Here is a 20,873-nt window from a genome sequence, read left to right as displayed (position 1 = left end):
TGATTCTATTATTATTTTTTGTTATATGTTCACATCTCTGAATAATTTGTTAATAACATGATGATAAGTCTTTTTTAAAAAAAGGACAAAGAGTTCAGCTCCTCTATTTAAAAAATCAGAAAAACGTGTATCTAAGGTTTATTATACCCAGTATAGTAAACAAGCAAAAACCTATCTCCAACAATTATCCATCTGAGATAGACATGTTTTAATTTGGGGGGGGGGGGGGGGCTTGCATGTAGCAAATGACTAGCTTTTACTATAGCTTCCTTTCCAAGAATGGCTCAAGTATTAACATAGATCTGAAACTCATTCTTAGAAAATAAACAAGATTAATAGCACACCTGTTTAAAAATATGCATATATGTCCAGAAAAAAAAATGAAGTTGCATACCTGAAGCTGCCCAAGATTTAGATGAGTTGGTAAGAAACAACTTCAATAATTTCCCTTTGGGTAAATGGTTATTTATTGAACAAGGGGTTAGACTAGAAGACCTCTAACGTTCCTTCCCACTCTATTCTGACTGATTGATTGAGTGGTCTCATTTAGGCAAAAAAATGTTGCAATTGTTGTGAAGTGTGAAAAATGGTCATAAGTCACTTTTTTCCGTGCCATTGTAACTTGGAATGGTCACTAAATGAACTGTTGTAAGTCGAGGACTGTCTGTCTACTTCCGGGATTTGAAGACGTGGGTGGAAGTCACTGGTCAACCTGGACCAGACCTGCAGAAGGCAAAGGCTCTCCGAGTGCAGAACAGAACTTAGCACAGGATGGATTGGAAAGTATGTAGAACAGGGGTCCCAAAACTTGGCAACTTTAAGATTTGTGGACTTCAACTCCCAGATGTTAATTCTGGGAATTGAAGTCCACAAGTCTTAAAGTTGCCAAGTCTGAAGACCTCTGATCTAGAATAAGGGATTGGGATCTCCGTACGCCAACCGTTAAAAATCCACCCGTTCCCCACCAGCGACCGCTCTTGTCGTCAGAGCAACGGGGCCCTTTGAGATCCCCGGGCGCCATTAGGCAACGTCACTTGACGTCCGCTTCAACGGGCCAGCGCGAGGAGTGTGACGTGTCCAGAGTTCCAGAATTCCGCGCGGGAGGCTTTACACCAACGGTGGTTCGGCGGCCGATGTTGCCGTGTCGACTAACCCAGGTAATTCCGCCTCCTCGTGCTCCCTCGCCCCTCCAGCCTTTTTCCGGTTGCTTAGCAACCGAGGCGAAGCGCGGGCCCTCAAGTTGAAGGTCTGGGCTAAGGGTGTAGTAGTGGTGTGGACGCCTTGGCACGCTTGGGTGGATGTCGCCTTCCTGGATGACAGTCGTCGTCGTTTACCTCTACGCCTGGAGTGCCGGGACGCCATAAGCGCTCCCCTCTGCGGACGGGAGACCTGTCACAACCATGGCAACAAAAGCTTTGCTGCCGTTTGTGCCTTCGTGCGCTTTCTGGGTTTCGAAAATCTTTTCCCGCGAGGTTCGAGAGACAAACGTGTCCTCGTCAGTTTGGCGTGTCACATAACCCGAGGAAAAAGCCCTTGATGTCTCTTTCTAAGAGGAGAACCCCCTAAATGTGGAGGGGGTGAACGCGTGCCTGGCTAATCTTTCAGAGGGGGGAAAAAGCCGTAGGAAGAATATGAGAAATCAAATAACTTCATTTTACAAACAGTCGGATAGGCCTGCTTCTTAAACTCGGTGCTGGTGAACTATGAGAGGGCCTGTTAATACCTGTGTGGAAAAACTGTTTTTTTTTTCTCTCTCTCCTCTAATTGGATATTAAGCAAGAAAGGGTGAGAAGTTTGTGGACATCCTTCTAATCTAGAGCTACCCATTTTGAGTGGCAATCATCTGGACAAGCACCAGATGATGGCAGAAATGGGGGATTTATAACTTTTTGCTGACATCTTTTTATAGCCCAGATATAGTAGCTCAATTTTTCCTCCAAGAAAGACATAGTTTTCTTGTTAGTGAAATGTAATTTCCAGCAGCCAGGATGTCCAATGGAGAGTGAAGCTGGGTGTTTTAATTGAACATATGGGGAAAAAGTTATCAACTTTCTCTTATTGCAGCTGAAAGGTATAGGTAAGGCAGTCTTGCCCACAATGGTGTCTTCCAGATGTGTTGACTGCAATTCCCATCAACCTGAAACAATATTTAATGGGAATGTTGTAGTCTTGTAAACTTGAAGAAGGGACTCGGTGGCTCAGTGGCTAAGACGCTGAGCTTGTCAATCAGAAAGGTCAGCAGTTCAGCAGTTCGAATCCCTAGTGCTGCCTAATGGAGTTACTTGTCCCCTCTTCTGCCAACCTAGCAGTTGGAAAGTGTATAAAAATGCAAGTAGAAAAATAGGGACCACCTTAGGTTGGAAGGTAACAACATTCCATGCATCTTCAGCATTTAGTCATGCGGGCCACATGACCACGGAGACCTCTTTAGACAGCACTGGCTCTTTGAAACGGAGATGAGCACCGCCCCCTAGAGTCGGAAATGACAAGCACATATGTGCGAGGAGAACCTTTACCTATACACTTGAAGAGTGCCATATTGTGGAAGATCATAGCTTCTTTAGCATTCAATCGAGGTTGAATGAGGTATTATTCAGGAATTTTTTATTCTTTTGTATATCACCTAGTATTGTAAGTTTTCTAAACAGATGCAAAGCAAGATGAAAAATCAATGTACATATACTTACAAACATTACTGAATATATAAGCAATTGTATATGATTGCTGCTTTTAAAGCTTGCAGATGACTCTCACATGATTCCTTGCATTATTTTAACATCAGTTTCAATAAGCAAAATAAGGTAAACAATAAAATATTAGAATATGCTTCCCTTTTACTGAGTCAGTTACAGTATTACGTTTTGAAACATTTGGAATATATCTATATGAATGTGTATATTAATGGTTGGCTGATATCTGTTTCCAAGAAAATGTAAGAGCATTAAAAAAAAATTAAGACCATTTATATTTAGTTTAACATCAGGGTTTCACATTTAGTAGTAAAGCATTTATTTGCCCATCAGGTTTTGCAGTGGTACCGTGTTTCCCCGAAAATACGACATGTCCTGAAAATAAGGCCATGCAACATTTTTCTGGTGGGCAAAAATTTGAGCCTCCCCCGCAAATAAGCCCCCTGGACAATCCCCCCACCTCCGGCCAGGTAGAGCGTCAATTACCAACCTAGCGGTATCCCGAAGATGCCAAGCCGCGGGAACCTGGGGAGGGGAGGCAAAGGTGATCACATTACTTGATGTCTTCAGGATACCGCTAGGTTGGTGAGCAGCGCTGTGCCCAGCTGAAGAGGGGGGTTGCGGGCGGCTGCTGTCTTGTGAGTGGGCTCCAAAGAGCCAGGCACAGCCTCATGGGCGAATGGCAGCGCAACACAACAGCCATGAAGAACCACGCTCATGAGCAGCCATCCGGCAAACCCCCTTTCCAGCGGGGCACAGCGCCATTCACTAACCTAGGGGTATCGCCAAGCCGTGTGAGTGCCTGTTCACTGCCGCCCAGCTCCCGCGGCTTGGTGCCTTCAAAATGCCAGTGAAAGGCGCTCTGCATGGCTGGAGAGGGGGGTTGTGTGAGTGGCTATTGTGCTCCCGCTCGCGCGCCTCCCAGCCTCATGATGCCCTGGCCTAGCTCTCCCTGCAGAGGTAGAGTACCTCTGCTGCCGCTGCCGCATGGCTTTTTCGGCAGCTTCCAAACCGAGTCTTCTGGCAGTGGCCGCTCTGGACATACACTCTATGGTTGTGGGCCAGCTGCCGGCTGAGCATACAACCATAGAGCGTATGCCCAGAGAGCGGCCACTGCCAGAAGACACAGTTTGGAAGCCACCAAAAAAGCCATGCGTTGGCAGCGGAAGTACTCTGCCTCTGCGGGGAGAGCTGGACCAGGGCATCGTGAGGCTGGGAGGCATGCGAGCGGGAGCGGAACAGCTGCTCGCGCAACCCCCCTCTCCAGCCGTGCAGAGCGTGGGTGGCGGCGAACAGGCACTCATGCGGCTTGGCGATACCCCTAGGTCAGTGAATGGCGCTGTGCCAGGCTGGAAAGGGGGTTTGCCAAGTGGCTGCTTGTGAGTGTAGTCACTTCATAGTTGTTGTGTTGCGCTGCTGCGACAGCGCAACACAGATATTTGCCCATGAGGCTGTGCCTGGCTCTTTGAGAGCCCGCTCGGAAGAGAGCAGCTGCCCGGCAATCCCAAAACAATAAACCCTCCCCTCATAATAAGGCCCAAGCCATATTTTGTGGATAAAAAGAAAATAAGACCCTTCTTATTTTGGGGGAAACACGGTAGCTGTTTGCTGACCATGCATAACAGCCTTTATCTTACTTCAATAGTGAATCAGAGTGGGAGATCTAGCTACTCATGTTATTCATATTCTCATCACTACCTGGTTGAATTCCACAATGTGCTCCACACTGAACACTAGAAATTACATTTGGCACAGAATATATAGTCTACCTCTTAGCTGGCATGTGTCACCTGGAACATAAAACTCCTATATTCTTCCAATACATTTCTGGGTGCAATTCAAAGTACTGGTTTGACCTTGCAAAGTCCTATTTTGCTTGGTGGCTGATGGCTGATTTTGTTCTGTTGGATTTTTCTCATTGTTCTGTTATTACTTATTACATTACTTACCATTTAATATAGGTATTCATTTATTGCTGGGAGTCCTAGCAAATTACAAGTACTCCTCATTTAATGACCATTCATTCAGCAGCTATTCAAACTTAAATGACAGACAGGAATGAGCTACTAATACTACAACCAGATCTTTTATTTATGGCTGTTGCAGCATTTGTATATGCTGGTTACACACACACACACACACACACACACACACACACACACACAGAGGCGGGGGGGGAGAGATATGACAAAAGGGAGAATATGTTTTGATTAATGAATTGGGTCAATTGGGATATACTCTATATCATGGGTGTCAAATTCGATTGCATCACATGATGTCATGTGACATATTGTGACATTTTTTGCCTTTGCGGAGCCAGGGCAGGTGTGGCCTGCATGTGATAATGGTTGAATAGACAACTACCTAAACATGATAGGTAATAGGACCTTATTGGTCTAGATTTTCTTCTCAATAGAAAGAATATCCTAACTTGGTACTATTTCTTAAAGAAGTCCCAAATATTTTCAGGTAACAGAATCTCATCTTCTTCAGAATTACCACTCTTACTCTGGAGAAGTAAATGGAAATATTCCATGTTTCCTTGTCATGGAAACATCCAATACTGACTCAGTAAGGCGAGGGTCTATAGGCATGTTGTTATTATACTGGTAGATTTTGGAATTGAAAATAATTATGTATGTGGCTGCTAAGATGTTCCTGGCCTAAACATTGGAGTTTTAAAGCAAAGAGAAAACGTAATTATTCATCAGATGGGAGGTGTGACTTTATGTGAGAACTGCAATTGTTTGAAATAACAGATATGGACTCTACTCAGGGAGATAATGTATTTGTTTGTTTGTTAGAATTATTTCCATAATGCTATATTCCAAAATGGTGGTTTCGGGTAGTGTTAAATATCATAAAGTCATTAAAACTCAATTAAAATATCCAATTAACAGCATCACCACTCAGCATCCAATCTCAATCATCTATAAATACTGTAAAGTGAGACTTGAATATTTCTTAATTACATTTTGTGTATTTTACAAAATGCTGCCTAGAATGCAGTTTAAATTCCTACTATGAATTATTACTAGCAATACCTTTTGCACTATGAATGTTTTGATAAACTATTTTCAGCATTATAAAGTATAATATATTTACTTAATGACTTGGAACAATGTCTCAAACTAAATCATCTGATAGGTAGCATAGTGCTGATTATCATATAGTGAAAAAAGGAGTGGGGACACTTAGATATATTTGTAGCAAGTTCCCCTCTCTCACTGAAATCCCTAAAGTGAGGCAAACTCCCCAAACAGTCCAGTGTGGAAGACTATGGAATTTTGGTGGCTAGAGAAAAGATGGAAAATAAAAAATATGGTAATAGTGGAATGCAGTACCTTGGAAACGAATATTACTGCCTAGAACACTAAACTGGAACACTCCTGGTACCATGTATATATGTTAGTGGTTCTGTAGTCTTCTCTTTGTGTTTGCTTCCAGTTAGAACTGCTTAGCGGAATAATTATAGTGAATATATGCTCTTTCTAATTGAACCCAGACTGGTAAACAGCCAGTTAGGTAGTCATCCTAATGAGGAATAATAAACTCCAGGCAACCAGTTTTTGAAAGCTAGAGAACTCAAATGCAATCGGTTTTGATAACTATATGAAAAGGAGTGGATTAGTACAGCTTGCTCTTGTTAAATATTGTGAAACTAACTCGGTCTTCTCAGTCATCAGATGATAAATACAAATGGCATTATGAATGAAGAGGAAAATTAAATATCTTATTTGTGTGCTCTGTTCTAGATTTTACTTTTTATTGTTGGCAATGTCCATTATCTTGTCTGCCTCAGTGGTGCGTGTGAGAGATGGACTCCCTTTATCTGCTTCTACTGATTATGAGCAAAACACAGCTGTACAGGAATGCCGAAAGTACTTTAAAAGTCTTGCAAAGAGACTCACTGAGCTTCCAGACCGATGCACATTACAAGCAGGAAAGTATAACATAAAGTAAGTTTTCTCTGGCACATGTATTCTTTCTGCAACATTGCTCTTTTGTTTCATATAACCTAGATACAGTAGTTGCTCTAATAACAGTAAAGAAGGTGTCTTTTTGATACAGTGATTTGTTACAGTGCTACAGTATTTAGAAATTACTTTCTTATTAAGCATTCCTCTTCAAATCTGCAAATCTATTATGCTTACCTGCAGAGGGCCTGCTCTTGAACTACTGCCAGAACAAGGAGCTAAACAGGCAGGGCAACCCTTTTGAGGGATGTTACTTATCACAGGTTGGATTGCCCTAATGATTTCCGTAGAATTATTTTAAGCAAGACTCTTCTGGGTCCATCTCCTTGTGTCTCAAATATTGAATCTTTGGACAATGCAAGACCTGGCATAAAAACTGCTTCATTGCATGCTAACCTAACTGCAATATTATCTATGACAGCATTTAGTTATACTGTGTAGACTCAGTTGTATCTTCTATATTATTTCAGAAAAATAACTCTCTTATGCATCTTAACCCTGTATTTTTATTGTACCAATATTATACTTTGAAATGTTTATTTGTAAAGAAAAAACAGAAATTTTATGAAGCTTTCCTTGTGTTCGTAAAATGCATTTTCTTTATTATTTAAGAATTAACTTGATGTTCCAGTCTCCCCATTTTTCTGTACTTATATTTTTGTAATTCTTTAAAGATGGAAGGGGCAGATAGTATATATTTTATAAAATGAAGTATCCCCTAGATTAGATTTTATCAAGAAAATAAATGGGAAAATCTGTGTCATTCTGTGCAAAGGAATGTAAATTGCTCCATGCACAATGCAAAGATAAGAATATTTATTGCATCTATACCCTCTGCATTTGATTGATTCAATCTTAATATATACATTTCCTGAGATACCTCTGATAAATTCTTGATGTTTAAGAAGTAAAATATTCCCCCCCCCCCCCAAAAAAAAACCCAAGCCAATGTATCAGCATAATTATTTCAGCAATGTTGAATGTATGGCATATATACAAAATTGTCCTAGAATTGCTGTTTTAAATGCATAAGAAAATGATGGATTAATGGATTATTTTAATGGAATTCTTCATAAATGAAGAGCATAAGCATATGCTAAGATTTTAATTCAAAGTGCAATTTTACATTTTATAATAAGTTGACTTAATGTCTTTGCTGGATTCTTATGAAGAGGCATCCTTGCTAGAAAAATATTTCATTCTCTTGCTCAGTACGATAATTCTGTTTGCCTTTTTCATTCTGGAATGAAATAGATTTGTAGTTAGGAATAAATGATAAATAAAACATTTTGAAGACCGTAGCCTTTATTTATCCATTTCTCTCTTCCTCTTTCATTTCAAATATGTTTTATTTTCATTTTCATTTCATACAGTCACATATATATTGTGCATAACCGGGGCCATATAACATTGAGCAATAAACACAGCCATCCTTGTCAAAAATACTCCCCAAAATACAAACCCAATATACCACTTCAACCCTCCATACACCCTTTCTTTCACCCCCCCTCCAACTTTCCTTTCTCCCCTCCAACATTCCCCTCTCCTACTTCCCCTCCCCCTCTATCACTCCTCTCTCCCAATACACTCCCTCCCTTCCATCTCACCCTCCCTCCGATCCTCTCTCCCACCTTCTCTACCCCTCTTTCCTCTTTCCCTCTGCTCCTCCCTTCGGTGTATTTCTACTATCTATCAATATATTCAGCTTCTTATTTTTACACTAGAATTAAAAAAGCAACAGTATACAAGTGCAATCATATTACTTTAAAATCTAGCACATACTATATTTCCCCCCTCCCCCCTCCCCCCTATGACCCCACCTCCCTTCCCCCCCCCCGACTTCCCAGAGCCCGTACACGGTATAGCTTTTTATCAAACACAGTCTAAAATATATTAAAACCAAGGAAATTAAAAAAGAAAAAAGAAAAAAGAAAAAAAAAGTCAGTAAAATCTCTGCGTTGAACTCAGCTTCTTGCCATTACACAAACTTTAAGCAGTTTACATTGTTCCTAATCTTAGTTGTTTGATTACCTGCAGGATTTCCCCAGAGGTTATTTGTTGGTTCAACTTTTGCCTGTACTCTTCTCTAACTAGGGGTATTATCTCTTTATCTAAGTATCTGTCTATATCTAAACCCTTAATTTTGTCCCCTTTGTATAATTCTGTAAAAAAAAAAAAAATTCCCGGAATACCTTTTAAATCTCCTCCTGTTGAAACACCTCCTTCCCTCTATAACACAATTTGGATACATTTCAAATTTTTCTTTTGATTTCCTCTTCCAATTCTTTTCGTTTTTGCCCTTGTTTATGTCTATGTATTTTGTTTATATTCATCAGTACTCCTCTCATATATGCTTTACTTACATCTCCTACAAATTCCATGAATATACCCTTATTCGTATTCAGAACAAAGTATTCAGATAGCAATTTTTTACAATCATTAATATACTTTTCATATCTAAATAAACTCTCATTCGACCTCCAAGACCTTCTTGCCTGCACTACCCTTCCCAATTCCGTCCAGACTGGGTTATGATCCAAAAGGACCCTCGCCGCAATCTTTGTCTTCTTCACCCTAGAAAATAAATCATTAGTGATTTGTATAAAATCAATCCTTGAAAGAGATTGATGTCCATCAGAAAAAGGGGTGAAGTCATATGCCTCTGCGTTTCTTTCTCGCCAAACATTTCTCAATTCGAAGTTGTCCATCAAGTCTTTTTCCCTTCTAGAATTAGGTCTAATGCGATATATCTTCCAAAGGGATCTGCTTCAATTAATTCAGCCTTAATGTCTTTTCTTAAGTATACAACTATACCATTTTTCTTTTCCGTAGCAGAGGTCACAAAATATTGACCAAGTTCGGGGTTGAACAGATATTTTGATCAGTTGATTTGATATGAATTTCTTGCAGACAAATTATATCGTTCTTGAACTGTTTGAGATAGTGAAATATTTTCTTTCTCTTCTGTAAAGAGTTCAGACCACAACTCCTTGATCAATGGCCGATGATTATTGAGTTTGTTGCAATATGCCTTGTTTTCCCATTCGTCTGGTAGTCATACGGCTAGATCTTTGTTCCCTGGTTCCTTGCCCTTCCGGAAGGAGGAAATGGTGCTTTTTGTCTGGTAGTTGTGTGATTTGCTGTTTATCTTGTCCTTCTCGTGGTCTTTCTCCAGATCCAGATAATTCAGGGTGTCCCACCTTCAGGATCTTGTGATAGAAATCTTGGGCTTCCCATACAGAGTTGAGACGATATTTTTGCTTATCAAATGTAATTATGATACCAAATGGCACATCCCATCTATACTGTATCTGACGGTTTCTGAGTTCTTCCACTAGAAAAGCATAATCTCTCCTGGCTCTTAGCATTTGGGGTGGTATTTCTTTCAAGACAATCAAGTCCTGTCCGCCAATTTGAAGCCTGGTATTATAAGACTCTTGTAGTATCATGTTTCTGAACTCTCTTGTAGTAAAGTATATAATTACATCTCAGGGGAGTTGCCTCTGTTTTGCCACCCAAGAGTTAGCACGATAAATTTTTTCGATCTGCCAGTCAAAGTTGGACCCCGGTCTTTCCACCAGACGGTTAAAAGCCTCTGAGAAAATCTGCTTCAAATTCTCCTGTTCGTCTTCACGCAGCCCCCTGACTCTTAATGCAAGCTCCATCTGTCTGTAGTGTATCATAACAATTTGTTTTTCAGCGTTTTCAACTTTTTGTTGCACCACTTCAATTTTGGATGTCAAGTTAGTGTTGGCTTCATCAAGAATCTCTAGCTTATCTTCCATTCCAGAAACATATTCTGTCAATACAGTTACAAGTCCCACCATATCGTCCTTTGTTTTGGCAATCCTAGTATCAAGCTTATCATATAAGTCTGCTTTAAATTCCTTTATCTCCTCTCTGAATTCTCTGAAAGTTTCTAAATTCTGCTCTCTAAATTCTCTAAAGGTTTCAAAAAAAAGTTCTTTCGTTAGCAAATCTCCAGTAGGGGGCATAGAGGGTGAAAGCTGCAACTTTGTGCCAAGTGTGTGAGATGTACTCCTAAGAAGAGGTCTCCCCGAATTTAATTTTGATGCCATTATATCTTTTCTTCAAACAATTATTCAACAATTATTCAAACTCTGCTGGCCCACTGTGTAGCTTACGAGGAAAAAAAGTATTAAGTCCCCCCTTTATTTGTTCTTAGAGGTTTTTCAAAAGGTTTCAGAAAAGAGCATTGTAACAAAGCAGGTTTCAAAAGATTAGCATTGTAACGAAACAGTTCAGCATATTCATCTCTGTTTGGAATGTCTCTATATTAACAAGGAGTCTTTTAAAACTTTTAAAAGTTGATAAGAAAAAAGTCTTGTAAGCTCTTCAGAGAAATGAAACTAATTAGTAAGAGAATGCTATCTGGCTGTTCCTTTGATCTTTTTCTTTGCCGGACAGTTAGGAATGTGGCACCCGCCATTTTAGGAGCTTATTTTTTTAAGAAACCAAGTGCACAAAGAAAGCTCTTTCTTTTAAAAAAAGGCAGATAAGGTTCTCGGGTACGGACTCTGCTTGTATTAATCTCAAATAAATATATCAAAAATTGTCCTAAGCGGGAGTTCCTTACTTTGCGCCGTAATGATTACAGCAGGAATTTCTGGCACGGAGATGTGATTCAGCCTTGGCTGGCCCCCCTTCCATTCGCAGCAAAAAAAAAAGCTGCAAACTTCAAAGAAAAGCTCTTACCAGCTGGATCTCTCACTCTTCTTTGCCTGAAGAATGAGGTATCTACCAGGTATTTAGGCAGATAACGCGGCCAGGAACCCGGGGGCAGCTCGTTAAGCTGCCGCCATCAGCAAGGTCCCGCCCCGGAAGTCCTCCATTTCTCTTTTCCTCTTTGAAGGAGAAAAACTCATCTTCAGTCTTCTGATATTGTTAAGTATATTTGTATATGAGAGAACAAGTGAGATACATATTATGCTACACTCATACTTATCCACCCCCACATCTGCCCTCTTTTAAAATAATATATTAAGTATTGATAGGTAATAGCAAAACATTAAATCCAAGTAAAACTTCATTGTTCTTTGAAAATAGAATTATAGTTAGAGGTGTAGAATATTATATTCCCCTTATAGAACTATGGAGCCATGCTGGGGAGAGTTCAGTGGCTTCTGGGGGTACATTCTCTGAATCAGAAATAGTCTGGATCCAAAACATGTCCAGCATAGTTTAAACTGCTTCTGGTTCAAAAGATTTACCTCTGGGAATCACTCCCAAAACAGCATGATCCAAGAGGAGGTTCAGCAAGATCACATTCTGTTTCTGATTCAGTGAGTTTTGTATGCCCTAAATTTATTTTCTCATGAATAGTAATACTTTCATTAGACTCATCATTATTTCTCTTGTTGCAGTTATGTGTAAAGCCTACTCAAGGTAATCTGTGAATACATTATTTTAATTTTGAAATGTTAAAGACACATTTTTCCTCCCCCACCAAAATACAGCTTTATTAGTTCCCTGGGAGTGAGTTACATGATGCTCTGCACTGAAAATTACCCCAACGTCCTTGCCTTCTGCTTCCTGGATGAGCTTCAAAAGGAGTTCATTACCACATACAACATGATGAAGACAAATACAGCAGTCAGACCTTACTGTTTCATTGAATTTGGTAAGGGATTCATCACTTTCTTCAAAAACTGGCTTGATGTTGGGCTTCTATACGTGTGTAATATATTTAAAATGTAGTATTTTGCATTCTTTTTATTTATGACATAAAAGAACATGACTTGGCATTAAAATATACATTCAATCATTGTTTGTTTCACAAACAATGCATAGTGATCTAAAAATCACTTCCAAATGCCTGACAACAATATTATTTCATAGGGATTTGGAGCAGCCCAATGGATCTGTTTTATTCAGGAATAATTCTCCTGCAGAGATGGATGAGATCTTCTACACTTATGAACAAAGAGGAAAAAAGTGCTTTAGAAGATCTAGGAGGTTTAGATTTTTGCTGCCTCTTGCAACTTACCCTGAATATGTGATGAATTGCATTACTAATACTTGGTGTACACTGACCTGTCAGTTTCATTAGAGGGTCACTTTCTGCCTAATGTTTAAATATTTTTTGTTAAATGTTTTCATAGAGACATGTCCACGCTCTCTCTCTTTTGCACTCTGTCATCATCATCTGCTGCCTGTTTTTTTAAAAAAAATAACAATTTAAGACACCATTGTTGATTGAGTACATGGTTTTATAAATGTCATGCCTTGGTATGGGTTCTCAAGGCAATATTTATGGAAGTCTCCTATGATATTACCTTCAAAACAGAAAGCTTGTGAAATAGGTAAAAATTTGTGGGGGGGAGGAAAATTTTAATATATTTAGTGTGTAACGAAATAATATTGGAAATGCATTTAATTTCATTATTTGTGTTTGTTAATTTACAGACTGATTTTATAGAAGCTTTGTAGTCCCAAAAATCCTATTAATGGGATCTGCAATTTATATGGAATAACCCAAAAAGCAGCCGTACTTTAAAAAAAAACCCAAGCCCTAATCTACCAAAAGTAGAAAGCAAAGCCATCTTTTTTATTTTTCCAAGTTCCAAGGCTTAACTTTCATTCAATTTGTAATATCAGAAATATCATATTATAAGAGTATATACACACTTGGAATCCAGAATAGTGCTTACTACTCAGAATTGAAGTCAACTTTAACATGGGCAAATGTCTCGAGTACTAGTACTTGTTCATATTACAAAGCCTTAAAATTGGCATAATTTATAAACAGTCCACAGTTTTCAGAAACCAGAGGAATGTACAGTAAGACATGGAATGACTATATTTCACACAGCTTGATATCTCTTATGACCCTGTGTTCTGCTTGTTTTATGACCATCTCACTTAATGCCTACTGTTTCTGTAAGGATGCAGTCAAATTTATTTATTTGTGTCATGTCCTACAGTAATCTGCAGAGATTCCTGGTGGTTCCCAACATTAAAACAATATTGAAACCAAGGTAACAATATAGTAATAATGCATTGCTGTAATACAGATGGCATGAATTCCTCAGTCCCCAAATACTGTCTGGAAAAGCTCTGATTTTAATAGCTTCTGGAAGGCTATTAGAATGGGTGCTGATCTGAACACAGTGGGGAAGCTGTTTCCATAAAATAAAGACTGCAGGAGAAAAACATTGCCTCTGAGCCCTTCTTCATTAACCACCATTAATAGGAAGCAGTTAACATATTTTTGGAGGGAAGCGTACCAACTGCCCCCTCAAATCCTGTTGTGCTGCTTCATTCTGGCTGTGGATGTGTCCTCCTGGGGTGGATGAGCAAAGAACATATGGAATATGTGCCAAGGATATAATATCCCCAGCAGGTTTCCCCAAGGCCTAAAATTCATTCCAGTCACTAGCTAAAGAAGTAAAAATTATCAGAAGAAGAGGAACCAAAACCAAGAAAGACAAAGATCTCAGAAAGAAACTTAAGCAAAAGTTTCAAAGAGCTTTTAGAAAGATACAAGAAGAAATATTACAAGAACTTCTGTACAGACATTGACGGCAGACAGGAGTTCAAAAAGATCTCTGAACCCAGATTTCAACCTCCAATTTGCATACCAAAAGATGCCAGTAGATAGATAATGCTATGCAGCTCCTGGGTAGTCTTCAAATGCTGGTCCATGTACAGTACATTGCAGTAATCTAGTCATCTGGGAATAAGTACTTGAACTACATTGCCAGTAATAGTGAAATAGTGCATTTCACCTCTCAACTTTATAATAATATCCTCATTTTAAAAACAAACATTGACAATAAAGGGTGCATAATTGAGAAAACTGCCTGGAGCTCAGAACAAATGCTTATTTTTCCTAAGAAAGTTTTCCAAATTACAAGAAAAACTAAATCAAATGTAATTAATTAATTATATTAGTTGCATTTCAGGCTTGCCAATGCATGCAACATTAGCTTATTCATAATTAAAATTGTAGCATTTAATCTTCTGGTGCTGCAAAATTAATTAGCCCATGATATACTAGGTAGAAAGCAGCAGCAACATTAAAATTTTCCAACATGAATGTAAGATTTTTAAATAATGAATTTAAATGTGGACATCCGAGATGTAGGTTGTCCATAAATCTATGGGGTCCCCAGTGATGTTTTCATCAAAAATCTAAGGGGAGTTGCTTTAATTTTATACAGATAATTTTATTCAGAGGACCAAACAAAGATACAACAATCCACGATCTCTTTCTACAAGGATAAATCTTGCTGACATGCAAACAGAAATTAGATTGAGACCACCTTACCAGATTTCCTTGTCAGAACTTTGTTCAGCCAATGGATATCCATATGGATCTCTACAAGAAAAAGATACAAGAAAAATGTCTCCAGGTAAGATGATGGATTTAAGTTTACTTATTCAGTTTTACTTATTTTGGGATAAAGGTAGAGATTGATCTGCTTGGTTTACTGCATTTCTTTTGTAAATTTCATGGCCAATTGCAACATGAGGACTTTGGTAATGTTGGATTTTGAATGGCTTATTGAAGCTCAGATGGGGGGAAGGGACCCTGAGCTAGTTTATTAGTGCAGTGTGAAGAACTCTTTTTTCCTGTGGTGCCCCAATGAAAAGTTATTGTTCACAAGGATAGTTTCATCACATTGTGAATGATGTATGTGTGTGAGAGAGGGGGGGATTAGGGACCTTGACCCAGAAAAAGATAAAAATGCTGTCTCCCAGGAAATCATAGATCTGATCAGACATTATTCTCCCTAAAATCAGAAGGTGAGATTGAATGATAATGAATACCTAATCCCTTGCTAATTGTTTCAATGACATCATAAAATTCTAGATTAAAAACAGTTAGAGAACTTGATTAGTCTATAGTGGTCATCCATAAGAACTCAGTGTTGTAATGGATATTGAGAACTAATTTTAAAGCCTATTTCATTATGGTGGTTTTGACAAGTTGAGTTTAGATATATGTTTGAATGAATTGCTGTGTTTAAAACTATTCTTCTATCCCAGCAGCTTCTCCCCAATTACATATTAAGCTGTTCACAATTTAGTTCTTGGCAAAGCAAAAAGGCTCTTGCCTTATAAAGTTTGGAAAGAGCACTGGTCAGACAGAAGCAATCCTCCTCTCTAGAGAAATTCCCTTTGTCATTTCTGAGCATTTTTTGACTTTATGAACTGCTTTGGAGAGCCTTTTCTGCTGCAGCTGTTCAATGCCCACAAGGTAGAATGGCACCCCTTTATCTATCAATGTTCCAGCTCATTAACTTCATTGTTGGCAACTTTACACTTCGCTGATTTAGACAGAATGATTTACATATGGTTCATTCACCTTATTGTCCCTCTCTCTATGTTGCCTAGACTACAGGGGGTTTTGCCCTGTGTCCTCCCCCCCCTCAGTTTCTGTCACTTGTAGAATCTCATAATAGCACTTGCACACACATTCAGTACGAATTGGCAGTTATTTGTGCATATACTTGGCGTTTCGTGGAAGAGATGAATATCAGAAAGGTACTTACAGTCTATATCCTTTGCTCTTTATTTTTGCTTCTTTGTTGCCCTTGCGATCATGGAGAGAATGGCAAATTTGAAGCTCTTTTATATTGCAGGAAAATGAAAATGCCCACTAGAGTGTGGAGTCCTTGGGGCTTCTCTGAGCTTGGTGGTTGTCTTGCAGACATTTCATTACCAAAGTAAGTAACATCTTCAGTGGTTTTATTGCTGATGAAATGTCTGTAAGAAAACCACCAAGCTCAGAGACACCCAATACAAATATTCTCTTCTGTTGAAATATAAGAGTTTCAAAATTGTCGTACATATTTTAGCTTTCCTCTGATTCATTTCACAATGTTCTGTTTAACAGAGGCCTAAAACCAAACCCATTTTGCAGAACCCCTTTAGGCTCAGCATGGCCTGCCCTTAGATAAGAGATACCCATATAGTTCACCAAGGGATAATTGACTATTTGAGGGGAAAAAAGGAAATGAGTCTGGAATATTTTTGGCAGCATTCGATATCTTATAATGAAAAATCTATGCATATGGAGTGTTTGTAATCTTCTGTAATGTCCTTCAGAAGCAACTCTCGCTGTTATCTCGATGCCTTCTGAATAAGTGTACTTAGCGGGGGCTTCGAATCACTCTTTGGGCCTGAAACACTTTAACAAAGAAAAAAAACTGAAATGTGAAAAAGTACAATTTAAAAAGCCTTTACTTATTGATTGGCTAATTGTTAGAGTAACTTTATGCCTGTGTTTTTATTTTGGAAATTTAAGTCTTATGCTGCCTAATAGCTTAAGTACATTACTTTGATACAGGTAGTCTTTGACTTCATTTAGTGGCCATTTGAAGTTACAACGGCACTGAAAAATGTAACTTATGACAATTTTTCACATGACTTGTAGCATCTCCATGGTCATATCATCAAAATTGGAATGCATGCAATTGACATTTATCTATGACAGTGACCGTGACTCTAGTGACCTGGGGTCATATGATCACTTTTTGTGACCTTCTGACAAGCAAAGTCAGTGGAAAAGCCAGATTCACTTAACAACCATAGTGATTCACTTAACTACTGTGGCAAGAAAATTCATTTAACAACTGTCTCATTTAGTAACAGAAATTGTGAGCTCGGTTGTGGTCATAAGTTGAGGACTACCTGTATGTTATTACATCTTGTAGAAATGGAAGTTTCTACTCAAGCAAAAAAATATATACATTTTTCTATTGGGGAGAGGCTGCATTTTAATCTGCATAATAATTCAGCAATTTCTAATGTGCATTTCCAAGTAAATATAAAAGTTGCAAATTGACCACTGATGCCCTCAGTTAAGCTGTGTTTCCTCATTTAAAGTATTTTGTCTAGAACAAGACTAAAACTGAAAAAAATAGCATTAGCGGGTTTTGCTCAAACATTAAAGAAAGCTTTAAAAATATTTATTGTGTTTTCTTCTCTCTGCTACCAGCCCCTCACCAACGACTGGAACCTGTGACGCTACCGGGAATTGTTTCCCTTCTTCTTAGCCTTTTATGTGCTGCTTTGAATTTAATTCGTGGTTTTCATGCTATAGAGAGTCTTCTACAGGTATCATTGTTACATTCATAACTTTGAAACAGGAAAAAATATTTTAAAGATTAAGAGGGTAACTTTATTTTTTTCAAACAATTTAGAAGTGTTTAGCAAAAGCAAATCACTCTGGAATAGTAATTGGATAAAAACTTTGTCTTTCCCTATCAGGCTGAGTTTGCATTCCTGAGCTGAAGTGTTTGCCATCTCACTTTCCTAGTTTCGTGAAAGAGCAAGGGGAAATTTTGATGCAGACATGTTACAGACATAATTCTCTTTTTCTTTTTCTCCCCCCCCCTCCTTCCCTCCCTCCCTCTTCACCCAGCTTTCTTAAAAGGAAATAGAGGCCATAGAAAAATCTGGAATTGACTATGTTAAATGTCTAAGAGCTGCATTCCTTGTTAAATTGTCAAGGGAATGGGAACCTGGGTTGCTTGTCTATGTCTCTCTCATAAAATTGGTTGACGCTGATATGCTTTAAGTTTTGTCCTAGTGCATGCTAATAATTGCTGCTGATAAAAAGGGAATTCAGGATGTATTAATGCAGGCAGATGTGATGTTTCAGACAATTCCTTTTGAAGGGATAGAATCACTATATCCATGGTGAGAGAAGGGGCTAGACTGGGTTCAAAGACTTTTGCACTGAGAGAAACATCATATTTGCTCTCTCTCCCTCCTTTCTTTCTTTCTCCCTCTCTCTTTTCTCTCTCTCACTCTGTCTCTCCCCCTCAGAATGCAGGCATGCTACAAAAACTCCCTGTACTTTTGAAGATGAGAATGTATACATATTGTCGACTTACTAACAAAGGCATTACCTTGATTGCCTTAGTATTTCCTTCTCCTATTCTACCAGGCATATTAAAAAGTTAAAGAGTTTGATTTCAAAATTGTATTTATCAATTGAGTTAAATTTCTGCCTTTTCTATTATCATTACTGAACAGTACACGCTCTGGGCACCATTCCAGTCTTCCTCTGCGTTTTTCTCCCTCCCCTGTAACTTGTCCTGAAAACCTTCACATATTCCTCTTTTCTCTCTCTCGCCCTCTCATATGGAAGAGCTCCTTTTTCTGGGAAGTAGGCCAACTGTAAACAATTATATATAATCCATTTGTACTGTGTGGTCATATAAAACACATATGGTGGGAAGGCAGGAATTTTGTTCTGGGTTAAACAGTCAAGTCCATTGCAAAACAAATGGAATTCGGATTTTCTGGGTCCAAAGTCCCTGCCCAGGATCTTTAGCTATTCCAATTGACAGAAAAGTGCTGTGTTATTCTTAGTTCTCTTGCCAAAATAATTGCATTTAATCTCTGGGTTCCATGGCTTTATATTTTATAATTTTACTTTGTGAGAGCATAGCACCATCTGCTGGCTATGTTCTATTTTACATGATTCTCATTGAACTAAACTGCTCTGGTTTAAGGCCAAACTAAATATTAAAACAGCAGATCAGCTTGTTTAAAGGCAATATGCAGATTAAACATCTGTAAACATCAGGCAAACTGCTAAATTTCCCATCTCAACCCGCTCAAAACCTTACATAATCTGTCATGGAAACTTTTACTTTTCTCCCAGGCTGTTGATGGAACAGTCTACAGGGCTTCAGGGAGAGTAGCCATGGATGGGAAGTCAATTGACCCTTCCCACCCAAATGCTTAATAGAGATCTGGCTGCTGCTAGAGAAGATTTATAAAGAAAGGGCTACCATATTTTATTTTGTCCCTTGGAAGTTCTTTTTATTGATCCCCCAGTAAATCCCAGGGAGCAGTCAGTAAATAGAAAGAGAACACAGGTCACTCCTAGTTATTTGTCTAACCTGGTAATGTGATCAGCTCGGCAGATATCAGGGCCATTTTAATTTCAGTTTCTAATTATAAGGATCCTCATGTGTCTGTTAAAATGAAGATGGATTGCATCCAATTCATGCTCTGATTAGGGAAGGAAACTGCTGTTGTTGATTATGATGATGATGTGCAAGGATATTGATACAATTGACTATAGAAGACACTAAACTGCCAAACTTAATACAGGAAAAACTTCATTGAGTTCTGAAAAAGAGGTTCCAGAGTGCCAGTATTTAAGATAGTAGTCTGTCTTCTTTGCACCCTATAAACTATGTTGATTTGAGAATGCTTATTGTGCCCATTTTTTCAGAATGAAGAAGATGACTTCAGTTTTGTTATCGCCTTTTTTCTTGGCACAACAGCTTGTTTATATCAGGTATGTACTTAGGTATTTTTAGATGTTAATAGTTTTGTCAACTGGTCACAACCCAAAACAGGCTTTAAGTTATATGTATTCTAAGAACTCCACTGGATTTGGTCATTCTGCCCAGATGCCTGACTAATGAAAAATGAACCACATCGAATATATTCAAGGGGGCGGGGAGAGGGATATTGCAAAAGTTATTTTGGTGGGTTTGTACTATCACTGTAAAAATTTGTTGCTTTTATATGGTTAATTTAAATGATGCAAGGTGTGAGAGATATAAAAGAGATATCTTCTTTATCTTCAGAACTCACCTTTTGTATTATGCATGATATTTGACAGAATTGCAATTCAAGAAATTACTTAAAACATTCCAGTCAGTATAAAACAATTTTTACCTAAACTCTCTAGTTGCCCAGAACATCCAGATTCTAATAATCAACCAAGAGCACTATTATCATCTCTATATGGCTTCGCCAGGCAGACTTGAGTGACAAATTTTAGTTTTCTGCTGTGAGAATGTCTGAAAAGTCTTCAAAGTCATAGGAAAGCAAACAGATCTTTTCTTTCCCAAAAGAATAACAGTAATATTGAAATGGGTTTTTTTCCCCTTTATGTTGAATAGAGGACTTTTCCCCTTCGATTTCTTTGTGCTACAGAATTGAGTAAAGTCCCACAAGCTATCGTTTAACTATGATCATTGTTTTTTCTTTGCAGTGCTATCTGTTTGCATATTGCACAAGCTGGCGGAACATCAAATCTTTCCTAACGTTTGGCTTAATCTGCTTGTGTAATATGTACCTTTATGAATTGCGCAATCTCTGGCAGATCTTTTTTCATGTGACTGTGGGTGCTTTTTTAACGTTACAAATCCGGCTAAGGCAGCCACAAGGAAAAGCTCCTGATTATAATGTGTGACGGATGTCCTCT

General features: G+C 38.6%; 1 protein-coding gene across 1 annotated transcript in view; it reads left to right on the top strand.

The window, feature by feature from the left end:
• Nucleotides 1-1,054: 1,054 nt before the first annotated feature.
• The window catches only part of SEC22A (SEC22 homolog A, vesicle trafficking protein), a 20,517-nt gene continuing 698 nt past the window's right edge, over nt 1,055-20,873 (top strand). Inside the window, exons 1-7 of the mRNA XM_032216732.1 lie at nt 1,055-1,157; nt 6,446-6,649; nt 12,145-12,308; nt 14,851-15,042; nt 17,634-17,752; nt 19,890-19,955; nt 20,661-20,873. The exon at nt 20,661-20,873 is cut by the window's right edge and continues 698 nt beyond it. Coding sequence (XP_032072623.1) covers nt 6,468-6,649; nt 12,145-12,308; nt 14,851-15,042; nt 17,634-17,752; nt 19,890-19,955; nt 20,661-20,861 — 924 coding nt within the window. The 5' untranslated portion in view covers nt 1,055-1,157; nt 6,446-6,467 and the 3' untranslated portion in view covers nt 20,862-20,873. The remainder of the gene's footprint in view (nt 1,158-6,445; nt 6,650-12,144; nt 12,309-14,850; nt 15,043-17,633; nt 17,753-19,889; nt 19,956-20,660) is intronic.

Source organism: Thamnophis elegans, chromosome 1 (assembly GCF_009769535.1).
Source record: "Thamnophis elegans isolate rThaEle1 chromosome 1, rThaEle1.pri, whole genome shotgun sequence".
Lineage (NCBI taxonomy): Eukaryota > Metazoa > Chordata > Lepidosauria > Squamata > Colubridae > Thamnophis > Thamnophis elegans.
The sequence above is the reverse complement of the archived record's forward strand: the minus strand, read 5'-3'. Positions and strand labels throughout refer to the sequence as shown.